Source organism: Poecilia reticulata, linkage group LG13 (assembly GCF_000633615.1).
Source record: "Poecilia reticulata strain Guanapo linkage group LG13, Guppy_female_1.0+MT, whole genome shotgun sequence".
NCBI lineage: Eukaryota > Metazoa > Chordata > Actinopteri > Cyprinodontiformes > Poeciliidae > Poecilia > Poecilia reticulata.
The window spans coordinates 15,252,583-15,271,742 of record NC_024343.1 but is presented as its reverse complement, the minus strand read 5'-3'; the positions used below and the strand labels follow the sequence as shown (position 1 = coordinate 15,271,742).

General features: G+C 43.9%; 2 protein-coding genes across 5 annotated transcripts in view; both read right to left on the bottom strand.

Annotated features, from left to right (window-relative positions):
- The window catches only part of kmt2a (lysine (K)-specific methyltransferase 2A), a 39,315-nt gene extending 27,185 nt beyond the window's left edge, over positions 1–12,130 (bottom strand). For all 3 annotated transcript variants that reach the window (XM_008425637.2, XM_017308218.1, XM_017308217.1), the window contains exons 1-3: positions 11,797–12,130; positions 3,526–3,598; positions 13–3,326 (exon numbers count right to left, since the gene is read on the bottom strand). In XM_008425637.2, the coding sequence (XP_008423859.2) occupies positions 13–3,326; positions 3,526–3,598; positions 11,797–12,114 (3,705 nt within the window). In that variant the 5' untranslated portion in view covers positions 12,115–12,130. The remainder of the gene's footprint in view (positions 1–12; positions 3,327–3,525; positions 3,599–11,796) is intronic.
- Positions 12,131–16,322: 4,192 nt separating this feature from the next.
- ube4a (ubiquitination factor E4A (UFD2 homolog, yeast)) overlaps positions 16,323–19,160 on the bottom strand; it is a 20,701-nt gene continuing 17,863 nt past the window's right edge. For both annotated transcript variants that reach the window (XM_008425635.2, XM_008425636.2), the window contains exon 20: positions 16,323–18,237. In XM_008425635.2, the coding sequence (XP_008423857.1) occupies positions 18,102–18,237 (136 nt within the window). In that variant the 3' untranslated portion in view covers positions 16,323–18,101. The remainder of the gene's footprint in view (positions 18,238–19,160) is intronic.

Sequence of the window (19,160 nt, the reverse complement as noted above, 5' to 3'; positions counted from 1 at the left end):
TCCAAAACTGACCTGGACCTTAGTCTCTTCGGCAGGCTTCAGCTTATTCTTCTTTATTGCAATGAGCTGGTCTTTGGCCTTCTTGAGGAGTCCAACCAGCCGCTTGTCAGTCAGTGAATGCTGTCCTCCTTCTGTCGACACCAATGAGACAGGAAGCTGATGTCTGCCTTGCTGCCCTGGAAGGCTAGCTGTCGGCTGGTTAGATGCACTTCGTTTCTCTTTTTCCTTTTCCTTCTCCCCTTCTTCCGTCTCTGTCCCTTTCTCAGACGGTCTTCCTTTCTTGAGGTGGCGGCCTTTAGCGATGGACAAGGGATGGAGCCCTCTGGCTTCTAAGGAAGCAGTGTCAGAAACCGTATCAACCGATGTAGATTTCTTTCTTCCAGGAGTCTTTTTTGGTGCAATAGCGCCTTCTGAGTCCCTCCCATCGATGGTAAACAAGCTGGACGGTGCATTTGGGGAGCCATCCGGAGTGGACACCTTACTTCGTTTCTCCAAATCTTTCCGTCCCTCTCTCTTATTTTCCTTCTCCTTCTCGCGATTTTTCTCAGACTCTCTCTCCTTTTCCTTCAGAGGTGGTTCTTGGGGAGTTGACAAGCTTTTTTCCTTTCCAGCGGTCCCACCTCCTCGCCCCGTGTCCTGAGCACTCGAAGGAAAGAGAGGGAAGAGAGGGGAGGAAGCAGACGATGATGTGTTTGACAGAGGAGATGGGTTTCCTGGTGCCCCTCTTCTGGTTTCAGGTGTTCCTTGCGAGTGCAGAGCCCGAGGGACAGTGGGGAAGGAGCTGAAGGAAGTAGATGTTAAGGCACTCGTGGCTAGAGGGCTTCCAGAGACCCCCGGCAAACAGCTGGGGTTACTGCCAGAGAGAGAGCCTGTCAATGCAGACACCTCAGAGGCACCTTTGATTTGGACGCTGCGTCTCGTCATAGGGTGCGAAGAAGACCGTGGGTGGCCACGATGCGCTCCCGGGACCAGTCGTCTCCTGCGTCGCAGGGTCCTACTGGAACTGGGAGGCGTCTGGTGAGGGGAGAGAGAGCCAGGGCTGCTCCCCGAAGAAGACTGCAAGGTGACAGACTCAAAGATTCGAGAGTGGGCCTCGCTGGGTGTGAAGCGTGGTGCACGGAGCAACGAGCGCTTCTGGAGAGGCGAATCAAAGCGGGATGACGGGGGGTGTTGGTGGTGAGTGTGTTGGTGAAGGGGAGCAAACAGGCGGCTCCCCGTTCCTGTTCCGGTGCCTGGTGCTGAATACGCAGCTGAAGCAGCTCCCCCTGCTCCTGCGACGCCTTGGGGCAGCAAGCCCACATCTTCAAGCGTAAGAGGCGGAGGACGAAAATTGTCAAATATAGGCTTTCGAATGAGGCCCTCCTTGGCATATTTAGCAGAGGAAAAGTACTGCTGCTTGGGATGGGACAGCGACGTCCAGCGGAAGGTGGGCTCCCTCAGAATTGAGCGATTCCTTTTGTCTGACAAGTTGGACAGCCCCGGTGGCATAAATGTCTGGATGGGCACCCAGGATGTCTGAGAGTGGTGATCACTGATAGCGGCTGTGTTGGAGGAACCAGACAGGGCAGGCTGCGGAGCAGTGAGCAGAGGGGGTGGTGGAGGTGAGGACGGGGAAGAAGCTGTGGATGAAACCTGCTGGGAATTTCCAAGTGAAGAAGACTGCATCAGGACTCCGGTTGGTGGGCTGATGATGGGCTTTTTAACCCTTGTGGTGCCGCTCTCTCTCACCCTCTGTTTCTGACTTCCCCGCCCAGTCCCCTGAGCTCTCCGACCCCGCTGACTTCCCTCTGCCAGAACATGCTCTGGCTCAGAAGGAGGTGAGGTAGGCCTCGAGTTGTTTAAGAGATTGGCCTCCCTTTCTCCCTGTGAAGAGGGAGAGTGATCCTCTGGCTCGGAAAGAGCCTGTGTGCCCTCAGAAGCCTGAGAGTCAGATGAGGAGTCATCCAAGCTCGGGCTGCTGGACCTGGAAGACTCCGCAGAAGAGAGCTGCGAGGAATGCTGCGATACAGCACTCGAACCACAAGATTGTGCACTATGGCTAAATCTCCCATTGGCTGCAGCGTTTGCGCTGCTGTTAAGCAGACCGGAGGCTGTCGGCGGGGCAGAGGGGACGGGGGCAGGAGAAGACGGAGGAGGGAGCGATTCCACAGGAGCAGCCGCCCCACTACAGGTAGCAGTGGAGGTAACGGAGACAAGTGCAGGAGACGGGGACGAGGAAGTGGTGGGCGTAGGTTGGGCAGACACAGCGACAGTGGAAGGTGGTGTTTCTAATCGCGCTATTTTTGCATGAGACGCCGGAGTTCCAAAACTGCCCTCGTCCTGGATGAAGCGCTTGGGAGTTTTGATGATGCGAAGGGAAACAGTGCTGACAACTGGCATGATGAACTGCCGGATGTTTTTGAGTTGGGTTTTTCTGATGCCAGCCTCACTGGCTCCTGACCCTCTGCCCCCAATGCCAACGGCTTCTTTCTCCAGTCGCTTCTGTGCTCCTTTCTTAGCACGCTGCAGCAGCTGCTTGGCGATGGTTGCATCGGTGCGTTTGGAAGGAGGGACTATTCGAACGGGTTTCCTGTGCCGGGGGCTCTTTCTGAGGCCTACTGGCCTTCCTGGTTTAGATGCAGTTGGGGAGGTGGGTAGACTAGAAGAGTCCTGGTCTTGAGCGCCGTCTGTGTTCCTTACATTGGGCTCCTCTGTGCTGTGTGGTTCTGTGCCTCTCTCTCCACCTCTGACCCTAAAGGCCTTGTGTTTTCCTTCCCCGCCTTCCATCGAAGCAGACAGCTCAGCTGCAGCTGCTGCTTCAGCTTTGAGCCGCTCAGCTGACGGTGGTCGCCCACGTCTGCGTCGGGGTGCACCGGGCAAAGTCTTGAGGCGTGATTTGAGTGGGGCAGTTTTAGTCTCTGTCAGCCTCTTCAGGTTGGTAGCTTTGGATTCACCCCGGCCTCCTTTAGAAAGCTTTGCCTCAGTGTCATGAGGCTGTGCGGAGCCCCCCGGCAACCTCTTGTTGCCCTTTCTGTCCTTCTCATCCTCCGTATCTGCGCCCAGTTCAAATCCAGCCTGCCTACTGTCCTCAGCAGCGGCATGGTTGCCCGTACTCCAAGTTTTCTTATTGCTTGAAGAAGGCGGACGGCCCCTTCGCTTCTCACCAGTGCCAGGTGGCCTCCCGGGTAGCCTTTTCACTTTCTCTGCTGGCCTTTCAGGGCCATCAGGTTTCGCTTGCGTCGGAGAAGGATATGACAAAGGGGATGGTAGACTGGCAGCAGCTTTTTGAGCAGTCAGGGTCCGTGGAGGGCGGCCTCTGGGCTTCTTCTCCTGCAGGGGTGCTCCTTCTGAACACATCAGAAAACACAGAGGGCATTTAGAAAACGTAATTAAAACTGGTGTAGACAGATGGTTGAAGCCTTATGACAACAGGAATAAAATCTAGTCTCATTTCCCTTTTCCATAAATGGAAAAGTGCCCAGTTTGGGCACTGGAAAATGCCCGAACCAAATTCCGGACCCTGTTTTAATTTTTACTAGTTAATACCTGAAGAAGCTGATGAAGGGCTTCGTATTTCTGTTTGTTCATCGGTCGCTCCAAATCCCGCAAATGCTTCATCCTAGAAAAGATTAAAAAAAAATTTACATGCATGCATCATTTTCTGCAAAGATACTTAATATTAATATGTATATTTTTCCACTATTTTTCCCCTCTTTGGAATCAAGATCTGTCATACATCATTAGAAATAAAAAATGAATGGAATGAACATTAATTCTTTCGCTCCTGCTTCAACAGAGCCTTGAGATGTGGGTTTGCGAAATCACCAGGGACAATCAGCATCTCTAGGATCCTCACACTGGATATGCTCAGGAGTGGAGGTGAGTGTGTCATTTTATCATGTTTATTTATAGAGGCGTGTGGAGATGCAGTTGAGGTCTTGTTGGCCCAGTTTGGAGAGCAGCTGCTCTCCAAGTGTGTGCAGACATTCAGACTGACTCTGCACCACCTAGGAGTTACATCACCTTGCCAAAAAGCAGATACCATTTAAAAAAATTAAAAAAACTGATGCACTTCGCAGCATCTGATACAAAATATAGAAAGCTATAATGTGCGCTGCAAAACTGTCTTTCGTCTGTTCGACATGTAAACTGTCATAACGGACAGTAAATACTGCTGTTTACTCTGGCAAGGAATGGTTTATCTGAGCATCTGACGCTCCTCATAGCGCATTCGAGCATCTTCAGCTTCTTCTATTTACACTTCTCTCTTTTTATCCCCTGTCTTGCTTTAATGCCAGCATCCTCTCCTCTCCTCGAGCAAGCTGCTGCTCCTCGCTGGTGATTTTGCAGAGCCGAAGGGGGGGCGGAGTACCAAAGAAAGGCTATGACTCGCTGAGGATGCAGCGAGTAGCTGACATCACAACATCCTTATTCGGGTGGCAAGATGTTAAAGCAGAACGCTCCGATGCATTGCGAGCGCGAATGAATTCTCCGTGTGTACCTTGTGATTCTATCGGTTATTGTTTTAACATTTACACAAGTAAATTTAAAAAATAAAATAAATAAATAAATAAAAAAGTACAAGCACCCTGTGCATAAATTGCAAATTGAGATGTAAACAAGCACAACATATGAGTGAGGATGCGGGGGAGGGGAGTGCATGCACACCAGAGTGAGGACCAGAGAATGGATGTAGGAGGATGCAGAGAGAGGGAGAGAGAGAGAGAAGAGGGGGGGGGGAGAAAAATGAAAAGAGAAACAAGGAAACAGCATCTTGACCACCAACAACAGTGGAAACGCAGCACTCCCCTGGGAGCACTAGATGAAAAGGCTTCAGGATTTCAGCATGCCCGTGCAGAAGCTCGACAGATCCCAAACCAAACAGGCCTCCCACGTACAACAAGGCTCCCCGTCTCCTCCCAAAACACATATTCCGCCGAGCTCTCGCTTTGCGCCTACTGACTGCCGAGCACAGAGAAGCGGCGGCGTGCGAAACACAAGGCTCGCCGTGAGCTCGACAGTACGGCGGGCAACTTCAAGAAGTAAACAAATACGGTAGTAGATTAGTGAGGTCACGTTCATGCGCCTCTGTGCCTCGCAACGCTGCAACGGGGTAACAGCGGAGACAGAACTTCCCTTCTCTCCACTTAACTCTCTTGAAATGAAGAGCGGTTTGCATTGTTGCACGCTCTCGCCTTGAAGCCTTCAGCAGTTTTACTTCCTGCTGATCTGCCACATCTCATCTGCCCGACTGCTGCGCACATTACTTGACAGAAATCACTAATAGGTGGAGAAAAGAGCACCAAGCTGATTCATAGTTGGAGCGAAACTGTTGCTTTCAGGGGACGTTTGGGACTGCCCCTAACACCTGTGAGGCGGCTGGGAATTCGGTTTGAGGTACGCTTCTCTGTATCGTTTTGATGCCGCTTTTACATGCTCAGAGGCAGGCTGGACTTTTATAGCCTTTTGAGAAATCAAACTGATGCAGATAAAGTCTGTATGCAGATCTGAACTTGTTAGGCATTGCCATCCCACACACACGCAGCACCCTTTAGCAGAAATTCAGAAGCCGGTCCATGCAACGTGCAAACTTCGTGCAGTCTCTTTAGAGAACACCAGCGACTATCGTCTGCCTTACTCTGCAGTTGATAAAACAACCACAGCACGGATTTGTGATCGGAAGCACAAACCACATCTTATGCAGTCAACAAACACAGCTGTGACAGTTTCACAACAGGTTGTCACCTGTTAGCTTAGTTTTTTGTTAACTGTTTGGTGGAGAATTGGTTTAAATCCAAAAAAGGGCATCCAATGCCAACGAATGACAAAAGAATGGAGAATTACAACAGTTGAACTGCAAATTATATCATATTGAGAGATACATTTTGTTCTACAACAGACAGAAAGCTGCAGATACATCTGGGAAGCTGCCGTGTTTGTGTCAAAAATGAGGACTCAGGTCTCTGACGTTGAACCCTGAAGCCACAAAATCCGCAATTTCAGATTTTACTTGGACTCGAAACCTGGAACTAAAGTCTCAAGCATGATCCATGTCTGGTGCAATCGGGGTTGAAAGTAAACCAGTGAGTAAATCATTTGAGAAAATTATTCATTTTTGACCCCTTTGATTTACTGTAGTCTATGCAAATGACTTTTCATCACGGTAATGTTATTCATAGTAAGAATGATTTAATGCTTCTCAACAGCGCATGTCAGTAAATTGAGTTAAAGAAGACATGAAGTGCTGATATTTATCGGCACCATGGAGCAAGTGTTTACAGGAAGTCAGCCACCGGTCTGTTGAACTATGTGCTTAATTTATTAGTCAGGGGGAATTAGTGTATTTTGAGAAGCGAATACCTCAAACCAATTTGTTTTTGTTTGCTGCATCATAAAACAGCCTCACTGATGTACCTCTAGCTGAGATTTGTGTTATTGACTTTTGGTCGTGTTCAGAACAAAATAAATGTAAATTGAACTCACTTGGTAAATTTTTGTAAATATTAAGACTCTTCCAGTTCTTCAAAATAAAATTGCTTCCTTTTTGATTCATTCATCTAAGGTTATAACTCTTCAAAGTCTTGATTTACCTTGATGCTGCTAAATAGAACCAAGGTTTTAAACTTTTAAAACCTTGACCAGTAGCAGTCAATAAATTGCATTATTTTGAGAACAATTGTTGTTTTCAGCCATATAAAAGGATAAAATGATCATGTTATATTGTTTAAGGTTTTATGTTAATAAAGTGATAATATTGTGACTCAAGGTTATCATGGCCTGAGAATTTCACATTGTTAAACAGCGGAGCTGAGTAATGTTGCCTGCTCCCTCTGACACACACACAATGCTACTTCTGGTCCTGTTGCACATCACAGTACATCCCTTTCTGCCTTTTCACAGTACAGATTTAGTTTGCCATTACTGAGTGCTTTACACATATGTAAATACTTCTGTCGCATAATCTCGAGACTGTTACTGTATTTGTTGATGCTGAGTGACACGGCAAAAGAAAGATCTGTAACTGTGGGTTATTTTTCAGAAAATGTTAGGGTTTCTTTTTAGTATGCACATTTTATTTGTCAGTTTTCCACTCCTCCACAAATCAAAAAAGAAAAAAAAAAAAGAGAATGCTTGCTCTTAAAAAGAAATTTGTATCAGCGAGACAACCCCAGAATTTGTCCACAAAAATCTCTGACTGGTGTGGTGTCCAATTATAACAAATTCCTGGAAGTTTCCCTCGAGGAAGTAGGGTAAAATCACTATTAGTCATCTTGTTCTATACGGTAAATGGGTGATTATCTCATTGTTTTTGTATGTCCTTTCGATGACACATCTAACAAGAAAAAGGCCACAGAAGCGACTCACGCCGGGACGAGTGCCCCATCAGATCCAAGCAAAAGGTGAACATTTGCTTTTTTTTGCAAGTGTTCAAACACCAAATACAACTGCTTCACATTTGCCCTTCAGCACACCCCGTCTGGGGACACCTCATGTCCTTATGCGTGAGCCGTAGGACGAGGAGGACAGTTGGTGGACAAAGATAAACGGACTGACAGGCGGCGTGTCGAACTGTTTCCCAACACAGCAACATTCACAAAGGCTGGCAGACGCAGACGGTGCGTTTCCACTCCTCCTAAACCAAGCGGGCAGCATAAACTTGAGTTTTAATCAAAATAAAGACAAAGACGACACGCCCACTCCTGATTGCAATCAGAGACGGGGACAAAGTCCGAGGGACACCCCTGCCCCAACTGCCGGCAACACAAAGGGAGGGAAAGACGACACAATTGCCGCCTTTCTCCCAGTCAGGCAACTCCGAAAGCAGAGGTGAAAGCCCCTTGCCCGCCTGCTGTAGCAGAATAAAGCCGTGGATGGGAGGGTCTGGGACTAATTCCCCCACCCAGCGTTGTCCCGTCGGGATGGGGAGGGTGGGGGTCGCCCAGCACCCTTTGATATCCCTGCCTGCACTCTTTCAGCCGCCGCACTTTGTGAGAACTGGAATGAAAGCAGACACAAGGCTTCCTGCTCCAATCCACACGCCGTCTTGGGAATGGGTAATCGGGTGTGGGGGTCTTCCATTTAAATAGGCCAAACACCTGCCGGACCGAAGCCCCTTCCGCTCAGCCACACCATTTCTCTTGAACCGCTGAGGCAAAGAGATGTTTAGGTGGATACATCCATTCAACAGCCTTTCTGTATGAATCATTAAACTTTAATAATAACAACGTGCGAGGAGAAAAGACGCAGCAGAAGGTGAGATAACAAAGGACCCAGACAAAGAAGAACCGAGGCAAACTTTGCTTGGAGACGCAGAGAAAAAACTGGGGATGATCTCATTTACAAAAACATCTACATGCCCAGCCCTCGCAAAAAAACTAAGAAAAACTATTTACAATTTGCTCACTTTAATGCCATAAAATCCCTCCATGCACAGAAGGGCAAATAAATGCCGTCATTTGGACAGCAGTAACCAAAGGGCACCCTTTAGAGACACTTAAATAGGCTTAGTAATCCATTCCAAAGTGGCAGCTGTCAGAAGAAAAGTTGCTCTGCCTCTCAGACGGGGATGTGTGTGTCTGAAGTGGATTTGGATTTTTTTTTTCCTGCATGGAAGGAGGCGGGCGGGGTGACCAAGTGTCCGGCTGGCGCTCTGTTCGGGGTTGCCCCATGAGCCCAGTGTCTTGCAGTGAGCCTGGACAACCCTGCCTCGGTCTGGCCAAAGAAGCGCTTCACACTGCTTCTTTTTGTTACTGATGCAGTGACAATGCTACGTTACCCAAACTTGATGACGATTTAATAGACTAATCTGTGCCCACACATTGAAATTGTGTTGAATGCGAGAGTGGCTCTTATTGTAAAGAAACATCTCTTTATACGGGTTTTATGTTGTATAAAAATCAAAGCAAGCCAATAACATAGTGATGCTAAAAGTGTGAGTGAAATAGAAGGGCAAAAGAAATGCACTAATACCCCAGAATCTCTAAACAGTTTAATGTGTGACATAATAGTCTAGATTGCTCCAAATTATTTATAATCTTCCATTGATAGAGTATTGCAGTAGATCTCAGAAGACCTGATCATCTCTTAAAGAGTCGCCAAACACTAAAGTAGCATGGTACAAAGATTATTCTTCTAGCTGACAAAAACTTAAAAATGTAAAATCAATAAAATCTGATATTGCACACTTTAGGCTCAATAAAAACTCAATGGTCTATCCATTCTATAATCCACCATTTTCAGTGTTAAAGGGGAAGTCTGGATTTCTTTGAGCTAAAGTTTTGTGAAGGTATTATCTGTAACAGTTCCTTTTACCAGCAGTGGAAAGTTGACACACAGCAGTGAAAGTGTAGCACAGTGAGGAAATCGCCAGAGTGGTACCATGGACAGAGCACAGCCTTCACTGATTTTAGCTATTTAAAGCTACTCACTATAAAAACTTTCACATCTGCTGAATAAGATGCTATACTAGCTGTAGCAAAACAAAATACAGGCAAGTTTGCCACCGTTTTCTCAGATGCTAACGTCACATTGGCTAACTTTGTCAGCACAATGAAACAGACCCTCTCAGCTTAGAAAGTTTACTAAAGTTTCTGCAGTTTAAATTGCCGTTTAATGGTGCGCCACAAAAAGTACCAGAATGATGAGAGGTCTCTCAGGCAGAGAGTAGTCCAGAGCTGCCCATCTCTCCTACCTGGCTCTGCACTGCTAGGCAACTGGCTAAATTAAGGTTTCTATACTTTTCCCTCACCTACTGTACAAGAAAAACAAAATAGATGCAGCTAGGAAAAACAAGGACTCATGTCGCCCAACACTCTTATTAAGAAACCACAGTTTAATTAATACAGTGTGCAAGCCACAAGCAGTGTGTACCTGTTATGCAGCAGGCTGGCTGCTGAAGCAAACAGCACAACTACTTAGCCTGCTAACCGGTCCTGTGTTACACTATGAAGAGAGGCAATGCATGACCACTGGAACTACCAGCCACCCAAACATTGCATCTACCCAGCTCTTAGCAAAGGCTGCACTGCAAAAAGTACTTAAATTAAAAGTATCGATTAACAATTTGCCTAATAAGCATTTAAAATGTACACACTAGATTTAGCATGAAGTTATCCTTTTTAACCTAGGTTTACATATAATAACATAAAATAAATACATAAATACGCATCAAACGCGTAAAAAATAAATTCACAATTTCCGTCTCAAAACCGCCCCTCACAACCACTAACTTATTATATATAAATACTGACGTGTTTTGGTCAAAAAGGTGCTACAACAGAGCTCTGAACATGAGCTCCTAACCTGCTGGTAAACATCCCCACTCAGTGTACTCCCACTGCAATGAACGCATGCTGCACATCATGAAGGAGGAAGATGGTAGTTCGCTAACGCGAACACACCCCCACATCACACGGTCCGTCTGGAAGGGGCTCGTTGTTATTGTAGCCAGCCCTACATGCGCACTGTCACCAGCAAGCCTCTTTCCGCTGATAAACCTGCCCACAAAACATGCTCATATGCTCCCGTTATACACCGAGCAGTGCTATATTCATTGTGCAGCGTCAAATCGGGCGTCCTCGCCTCGTGTAATAAGCCAGATATTATGTTTGTATTAGCTACGTACTGACTGTAAGGAGAGGGGGAAAACATGTCCACCTCCCATTTTCCTATGCATCAGCAATAGCCCCGATGGCTAGCGTGGCGTACAGCGTAGCATGGTAGCTGTCTTAGCTTATCACCAAACAGAAACCATTTACATTTGTGTGTGAGGCTTGCTAACTTTAGCCCCTATGCTTCCACTCGACTGCGTAGCGATGAACCATTCGGAGGTAAACACAGGAACCTCCTGAGTACAAAACTCAACTTCACCAGCGTTTCAGACAGAAGAATAATGGTGTACTTTGGGCTAAGGTATACAAACAGCTAGCATGCGAGCTAACCAGGCGAACGTCGCTAAAAGGTTACCACCTCGATACAATGAGTTAGCCCTTTTAGCTTATTTTGATACTACGGGGCTATTTAGCTGCCAATGATCTACTCCTAGAAAGCTAAACACGGGTTAAGCGAGAAGCGAACAACCAGTGCAGAAATACGCTGCACACAGCTAACTTCACGTTAGCTCATCATAAACCACAACTGTACTCTCTCGCTTCCTTTAAGTTGCCTTATTTTTTCTACACATTACATGCTTACTTCAAAGTCAAACGCTAAATTTAGGTGTTTAAATGCTAGTTAACAGTAGGCCAGTAAAACCAATGCTTACATGGGACGTCAACTTTTACATTGTGAGTGAGAATTAATTTTCAGAAGAACATATAGAGCTCTGGCGGCTCTATATCAATTTAAGTTATCTAACTAGTAAATCATAAGTATTGAAATAGGTGTAAGGTGTCTATTGACTTGCATTTGTTCCGTATGTTAACGGGACTCTAGGATGTAATTAACAGTGCAACACCGGGGGTTTCTCTGCTGTGGTTTGGCTAACAGAGTAATGTTAGCTCCATCTAAACTGTGTGGATGTAGCATCTCTCCTCCTCCGAAAAGAAACTTTCCTTCATCTTAAATGGTTGAGCTACACACACAAAAAAAACAACTTACTACCTGTGCTTTTTCTAACTAAACTTGCAGCTGCAGTACGTTACAGTATAGTTAAAGGCCACACAGCTCAGTCAAAGTTAACCGAGCATCCTTCCAATGACAAGTTTTGGGGGCTGTAACCGTTAGCTCCTCTCCTCGGAGGGACCAAGCGGTCCGCCAGCCGGCCCGGGTGTCTCGGAGCTGTCTAACCCGATGCTCCCGGCTGCGTCCCGGGCTTACCTCTGCGCTGCTAGAGTCGCTCGATTCCCCCAAAACATCCCGAAATTTCTGCAGGTTGCTCCTGATAACCGAAGAAACCTGTAGTGCAGCGTCAAACCCGGGTCCGAGTCCAGCGGCGTTTGGCTGGGCTCCCGATACGCTCCGCAAAAAGGCAGTAACCCTGATACGGCCCGCTCTCCTCCCGGTACCGGAGTTGCTGCTCCCTCCGGGCCGAGCAGGGAACCGCCACCGACAGCTGTGCGCCATTTTACCTCTCTGCCTGTCTGCCCCTATGATCAGATACCTCGGTGGGCGGAACCCTAACCAAGCACTCCACATAAACAACCTCTACCACAGCGCTCCGTTCACACTGACGAGCTCATCGTAATGCATGTTGCGGGGCGACACTGAAAGAACCCGGACAATGCATTTTCTTAGCGGTCCTATTCAGGATCTGCATGGCTGAATCCTAATCAGGTTCAGGGGTTTTGCCCGGGAAATAACTCAAAATTTAAACCACTGGTCTGGGACAGATTGTTAAATAAGGCGTAAAATGTGTTTCAAAAAAAATCCGAGTTTTAACAGCATATTGAGAGCTAGAATATGTTTGAAAACCACACCTGTGTTTAATAAGTAACTAGAAATGCAAAACAATCATTGTGAGTATAAAAGGCAGGTTGTATCAAAACCATTCAACTTGGCAGAGCTTCAAACGGTGTGCTGCTTTTGTGCTCGGATGTTGGATTTGCCAAAGTGCCAATCGGAAATCCCCCCCCCCCAAAAAAAGTTTTCTGAAGCTGGAATCGTGACTGGTAAGTTCAAAGGTTTCCAACCATCCACATGTATAGGATGTAAAAATATTTTTCTTCTTTCATTGTTATTTTTTGCTTGTGTTGTTTAACAATCTACTTTCATGAAAGTCTAAAATAACACCAGAAATCGCTAAATTTTCCGAATAAGTCAACTACATTAAACTGCATTAAATTATCCAATACCACCCTTAAAATGGGAAGTCAAACAATACAACTGTTACCTTCAGTTGTTGTGGAAATGCCGTTTAGAACAAAATAAATTACTGTTTGTTTTTAATCACATTTACAATAAAACTAATTTAACTAAAGTTTATTTAGAAAGCAGTTTATAAAAACCAAAGCAGCAAACAACATCCATAGCTATTTAGACCTTTTAGAGACCTTTTGAAATTAAGCTTTTTGTGCAAAATTGAACAAGATGTCTGTTGATGTTAATTTAATAGGTGCAGCGATCATCTAGCTGAATGGCTTCGTTCACTTCCTCCGCTGCCATTGCCTGTAGCTATGGCTACAGGCAAGCTAAACTGTAGCCTGTAGCTTGTAGCCTGTATGGCTACAAGCTATGCCTGTAGCCATACAGGCATAGCTGTATGCCTGTATGGCATACAGCCATACAGGCCATAGCTTGCCTGAAGATTTAGCAATGTTTTAGCAATGTTATATGGCTTATAAGCCTATAACAGCTGACGTCATCGTTCACAACTTCTTCTGTTAGCTGATTGGCCCGGGTGAAATTCAACCGGAGGAATCCAAGTCAATGGGAGAAAGCCTAGACTGAGCTGTCAAGATTAGAATCGAGTGGAATTGGTCAAGAAGGCAGAGGCCAGGCTAAACTACAATACTTTGTTATTCAACGGTAATATAATGCTAAAGAAACACGTAATGTTAACCCAGTCATCCTGCACACTGTACCTGGCACTTTGCTGTTCACATCCATCTCTTGTAATCCAAATGTCATTATCCTGTCCCTCTTTTACGACTCAACAACCTGTATTTTTTTTAAAACAGGTAAAAAAAAAAGAAAAAAATACATTAATGAAAAACAGAACAAGACGACTGTATAGAATACACACGTTCTCCTAAAATGTTATTGCAATAAAGAAATGTCAGCCTTTTTCTGGTCAGCCGGTATGTATGGATTTTAATTGATCAAGCAAATTAATCATTTATGCACCTTTATGGTATAACACTGCTGATGAGCTGCCTTTAATGTTCCCTGTGCCCTAAATACATTAAAAAAAACACACACATATGAAGTCAATAGATGGGACGAGACATGCATGCTAACCTGCTGTTCTGCAGCTCATCCTGCATCTTGGACCCTCCACCATAAAAAAAAATTTTTATTTTTTTTTTTTGTTAAATTGGCTGAGTCCAGCATTAACCTTTTTGTTGTTTTCTACCTACGTTTTCCACTCCCTTCAGGGTACTTTAAGCATGTTAACTGGAAAGCTTAAAGAGCACAACACAGAGACATATTCACAATATACACTTGTATTCCCTGTGTAAAAAAATAAAAATAAATCTACACCTGAACCAGAAAAAAGAAACATAAGAAGCATCTTACCTGAGTTAAGGAGGAAAAGGACTGGTTTCAGTCCTTTTTTTCCAGATGAAAGCTTGTATTTGGAAATCATGGTTTCAGATTACAGAGAGAAACACAGAGTCCAAGTTGCGTGAGGTCCAAAGTGAGATCAAATCATGGATGCACTCAAACTTCCCCAAAATCATCTGTGATAAGTCAGACATCATCTCGATCGGTCCCAGATCCCTTGCCAAAACTGTCAACAACTTCAGTCTCCCTCAACTCACATCTGCAACCTCTCCTTTGAACAAGAACGGCCATTTCTCCCTCCACCTAAAAAATATTGCTCATCTCCACCGACCACTCCCCGTCTTGGCTGCTAAAATTCTCATCCATGCCTTCAATGCCTCCAGACTTGATTACTGTAACAGCATTCTTCATTGCTCATGGTCCAAAGTCCTCAAACAAACTCCAGCACACAGAGCTCTGCTGCTCACCCACAACCGCTCCAGTCACCGCCCCAGAACCTCCCTGTCCTTCAACGTATTCATTTCAAAGGTCTCCATAACCAAGAGTCCTGCTACCTCACCAACCCGCTCTACCGTCCGTCACATTCTTACTAGCAGCCTACACTCCTCTGAAGCCAGCCTTCTGTGTCCAGCACTCTGTGGCTACTTCATCCATAACTCTCTCCCCAAGCACTTCCGTAACCATACAGACCCTCACGCATTCAACTCTTTCAAAACACACCTTTTCAGAACAACTTTTATGACTAATGTCCTGTTTTATGTTTTAGATTTTTTCTTTATGGACTGTGCTGTTTGTAATTTGCTTGATTCCTGTGAAGCGTGTGAGTATTTAGAAAAGCATTACATAAACAAAAATGCATTACGTTTTGAGCGTTGGTGATGATACGGGGAGCAAAGACAGCAGCTGGTGTTTGTCAACTGTGTCTTATGAAATCAGAAGTCTTTGTGCAATCAACCCTAACATTTTTTGAGCACTTCATACCTATCTGCTGACAAGCATATGCAGAGATGTTGGTTAAATTTTCTAGCAGGATGTGGACCCGTCTACGCAGTCCAGTACCAGTGACGTTATTGAGCCATTAAACTCAACTGACCTGAACTTCAGAGAAACTAAGGAGGACCGTCAAGATGACGCTTATGAGACGAGCTCATATCAAAGCAACCTGGGCTTCCTGCACACCGCCGTGCCACAGTGAAGGAGATATTCATGCAAAAGGAGCAACGATCAAATATTGAGTGAATGGAATGAGCGCACTTTTTATTGCACCATGCCATTCCATATTAAAAATAAAGCCATTATCGACTATATGAGATCATCTTCTGGAAAACTGCATTTTGGGTTTTCGTTAGCTATAATCATCAAAATTAGCTGAAGTAAATATTTTGAACTACATCTCTAAAGAACTTTTCAGATATTTATTTTTCTGAGATGCATGTGTATCATTCTACATCATTCACTGGCGGCAGCTTCATTAGAAGAATGGTTTCTTGCCAGTTGCTGGTTTCGCTGTTAAGCGTTAGAGATATCTAGAAATACAGGATATCTGCTGTGTTTTCATAGCTTCTTCTAATTACACCAGGTAAAGTCAGTGTTGGACATGTTAAAAGGCCCACACAGGTCTAGACAGGCCTTTTTAGATCGTCTGCAGCCACCACCTTTTTTGTTCTTAAGAGGATTTCAAGGTTTTTATTTATTTTTCACCACATGCAGCCAAAACCTACTCTGCACCTTTACTGATGATTACCATGGTTAAGATTATGTTTAAGACAGAGTAATTGTTGTCCCTTTTTACCAGAATAAAACTCCTAGCTTTAGTTAAAAAAAGACAACTATGACATAAAATATTGTTTACATTTATGATGGAGTAACCAAACCAGATTTTCAGATTTACATGAAAGTCTACACTCTAAAACCTGTATGATTAACGGATGTTAAAATATTTTTAAAAAGTCTAGTTGGGAAAAATTCTGTCAAAGTGCTAGCAGTAAATTCATCCCAAATCTTTAAACATCCCAACTTTTGAGGCGCAGGATTTTCAAAAATACAAACAGAAAGTTTATGTTTAACTTATATGTACAATATGTTTTTGCTCCATTTGCTAAAATATTTGGAAAATAGAAGCTCAATTTGTACACACACATCAATAAGTTTTATAAATTCACAGAATCACTAAACATCTCTTATAATTTACATAAGTTTATTTCTTATTCATACTGTACATCCAAAATATTTTTTTAAAATCACATTTAAAACAAAAGTATTGCATTGTAATTTAAAGACCATTAGGATGGTAAATATTTAAAACAAAATCAGAGCATGCCAACAAAGCCACTCCTCACACTTTGTCACCTCCTACTCGAGTTAAAGCTCTTTAACTCAAACACACAAGATGTAATCTCCTTTTCCTTTACAACAATCTTCTGCAAAGCTGCTTATATTCACAGAAACAAATTAGCATGTGCATGTTAAAGGTATGAAACTCATTTGCTGAGATTTACAGCAAAGCTCTGGGTTTTAGGCACCAATTCTACTGATCGACTGTTTGCTCAAATGTTAATGCACTACATTTAAACCCAAAAGGAAGAGTTATGATCAGGTAAGTTTTGCTCAACAGGATGAAAAGGAGTCGTATACTCTGAGGTAACACTAGCTCATTTTTTTGGCTCTTTAGTTCAAATAAGTGTGGTTGTAAAGGGAAATAACTTGAATCTGTATCAAGTCAGAGAAACAAATCTAAGACGACGACACAGGCAAGTGGATTCTGTTGCAGTGATGACATAAAATAAAATCTGGATCACATTTTCCAGTCTGTCTGTCTGGGCCAAGACCACCTAAGGAGACCTCCGTTACCACTGCTAGGTGTCTGACAGAGGTGATCCATAATTTCACACATGAAGCTAGTCAGCCAGATTGTCTTGAAAAGCTGGCAAATGCTCTGAAAATGTTAATTTTAGACCAACTCAACTATTCTACAAAAAGGCCTTCCACCCAACAAGGAAGACTTCTTTCTAAGCAGGAAAATATTTAAAGGAAAAGTTAGATTTTCTTTTTAGTGGTTGTGCGGAGTACTCATGAGAAGAAAGTGTATAACTTGCATTTGATGAACAGAACATAAACACACCATGAATAATCTGAAACAAATCCTGGTGAATTAGCTCAAAATTATGTTTTCATTTGTTCTGAGGCGAAATTTACTCTTGCTTAAGCCACATTCTGAGTTGCTCTTAGTTTGACTTTCCAGTGAGAATCCCTCATGCCACATTCAGAAAACTGAAGTCACACTGATCAATAGACTTCATAAAACCCCACCTGAAATTTTTTTTTCTTATAATCTGTGTTAAAACACAAATACAGTGTTTAAGGTTTTTAATGCCTAAAAGTAGAACTTTATTGTTAATCAATCAGGCTCTATGAATGTTTAGTTTTATGTTACCTTGCCAATTTTATTTACAAAGAGCCTGCCAATTGACGTTTAACCAACGGGTGCAAATGAATGGGGTCTTGGTGAACTTTAAAGGCAGTGTATGGTATTCTTCACAAGGATAAATTCAGTTAGAAATGTTAAACACCTCGTGCTTACATGTTATTAACCCATGACTTGTCTAAAATACTTACCTTGCATTGTAAAAAGGTCAGATAGGAGGTTCACACTGAACTGCTGCTTCTGGCTCTAAATCCCACTGCGATAACTGCACAAGCAGAAGCAGCCTCCATCCTGCGAATGTTAACCCCACAGGGAGCTTCGCGAGGAGCACAGCTGCTGTTTATTGATTTTAAAGTGAAGTTTGCATGGACCGTTGTCACAGAGAGGGTCCATTAAGCATGAGTGGGCGTATGCAATAAGCAGCTACAGCAGAGAAGTAAGAAGAAATCCACAGAGGAAAGCAGACTGTGGATTTGCCACTGAAGCAAAGGAGCAAAACAAGGAAGGGAGAAGTCACTGTTTTTCCACTGTGGGACTAGCCGCTGGGCCCCTGCTGCTGCTTGTCCTGCCTGTGCTGCTCCAACCACTGTGAGATCTGCTCTTTGAGCTCCACGTTTGGCTTGATCTGGTCCATGGTGAGAGGACTGCGGTTGAACGGGTCGGTTTGGTCGCTGCACAGAGGACATTATAAATAACAAGAAGTCACAATTTTATTTTAGCGATTCAATTTTCAATTTCTGCATTCACAGTTTTAAGAGTCGATTGAATGTCAGAAACATAGCTTAGAGTACAGCGAAGGGCAAATATTATACATTATCTTAATCTAAAAAATAAATGTAAACATGAAACATAAATTACAGATTCTTTCAGCATTTGATTTATGATTGATATTGATTTATTTATTAATTCATATTGATTTATGATCACAAGATTTATGTTTGTTTTTTTTAAATAGAAAAACAAAGTGTTTTTCTCATCAACTCTCACTTCAACTTTTGGTGCTGATGATACAGTGGATTTCTCCTCAACGAAAGAGAAAAGTCTCTATTCTATTTTATTTTATTTTTTGCCCCAGGATGGGAATCCTGGCTTTAAGGGAAACAACTACCTTCAGTAGTGACTTCAAGGGAATGAATTGTCTGTGGCACAACACGGTTTGTGCCATGATGAAGCCACATTGCTTGAGCAGTGAGCAGGCACGCGGACCACTGAGGCAACCACACAGGTCGTTTGTGAGCATAACGTTTCTTTTTGTTTTTAACTTGTATTTGATCACTGTCTGAAAGAAATATCTGCCAGTCTGTGGATCATGTTACCAAATAAATCCATAAGTAGCTGCAGTAGCAACTCAATTTTCCCTCAGCCCCAGAAAAATAAATAGCAGCTTTTACAGTTAGAGCCAGAAATATTTGGACAGTGACACAAGTTTTGTTATTTTAGCTGTTTACAAAAACATGTTCAGAAATACAATTATATATATAATATGGGCTGAAAGTGCACGCTCCCAGCTGCAGTATGAGAGTTTCCACATCCAAATCGGAGAAAGGGTTTAGGAATTATAGCTCTGTAATGCATAGCCTCCTCTTTTTCAAGG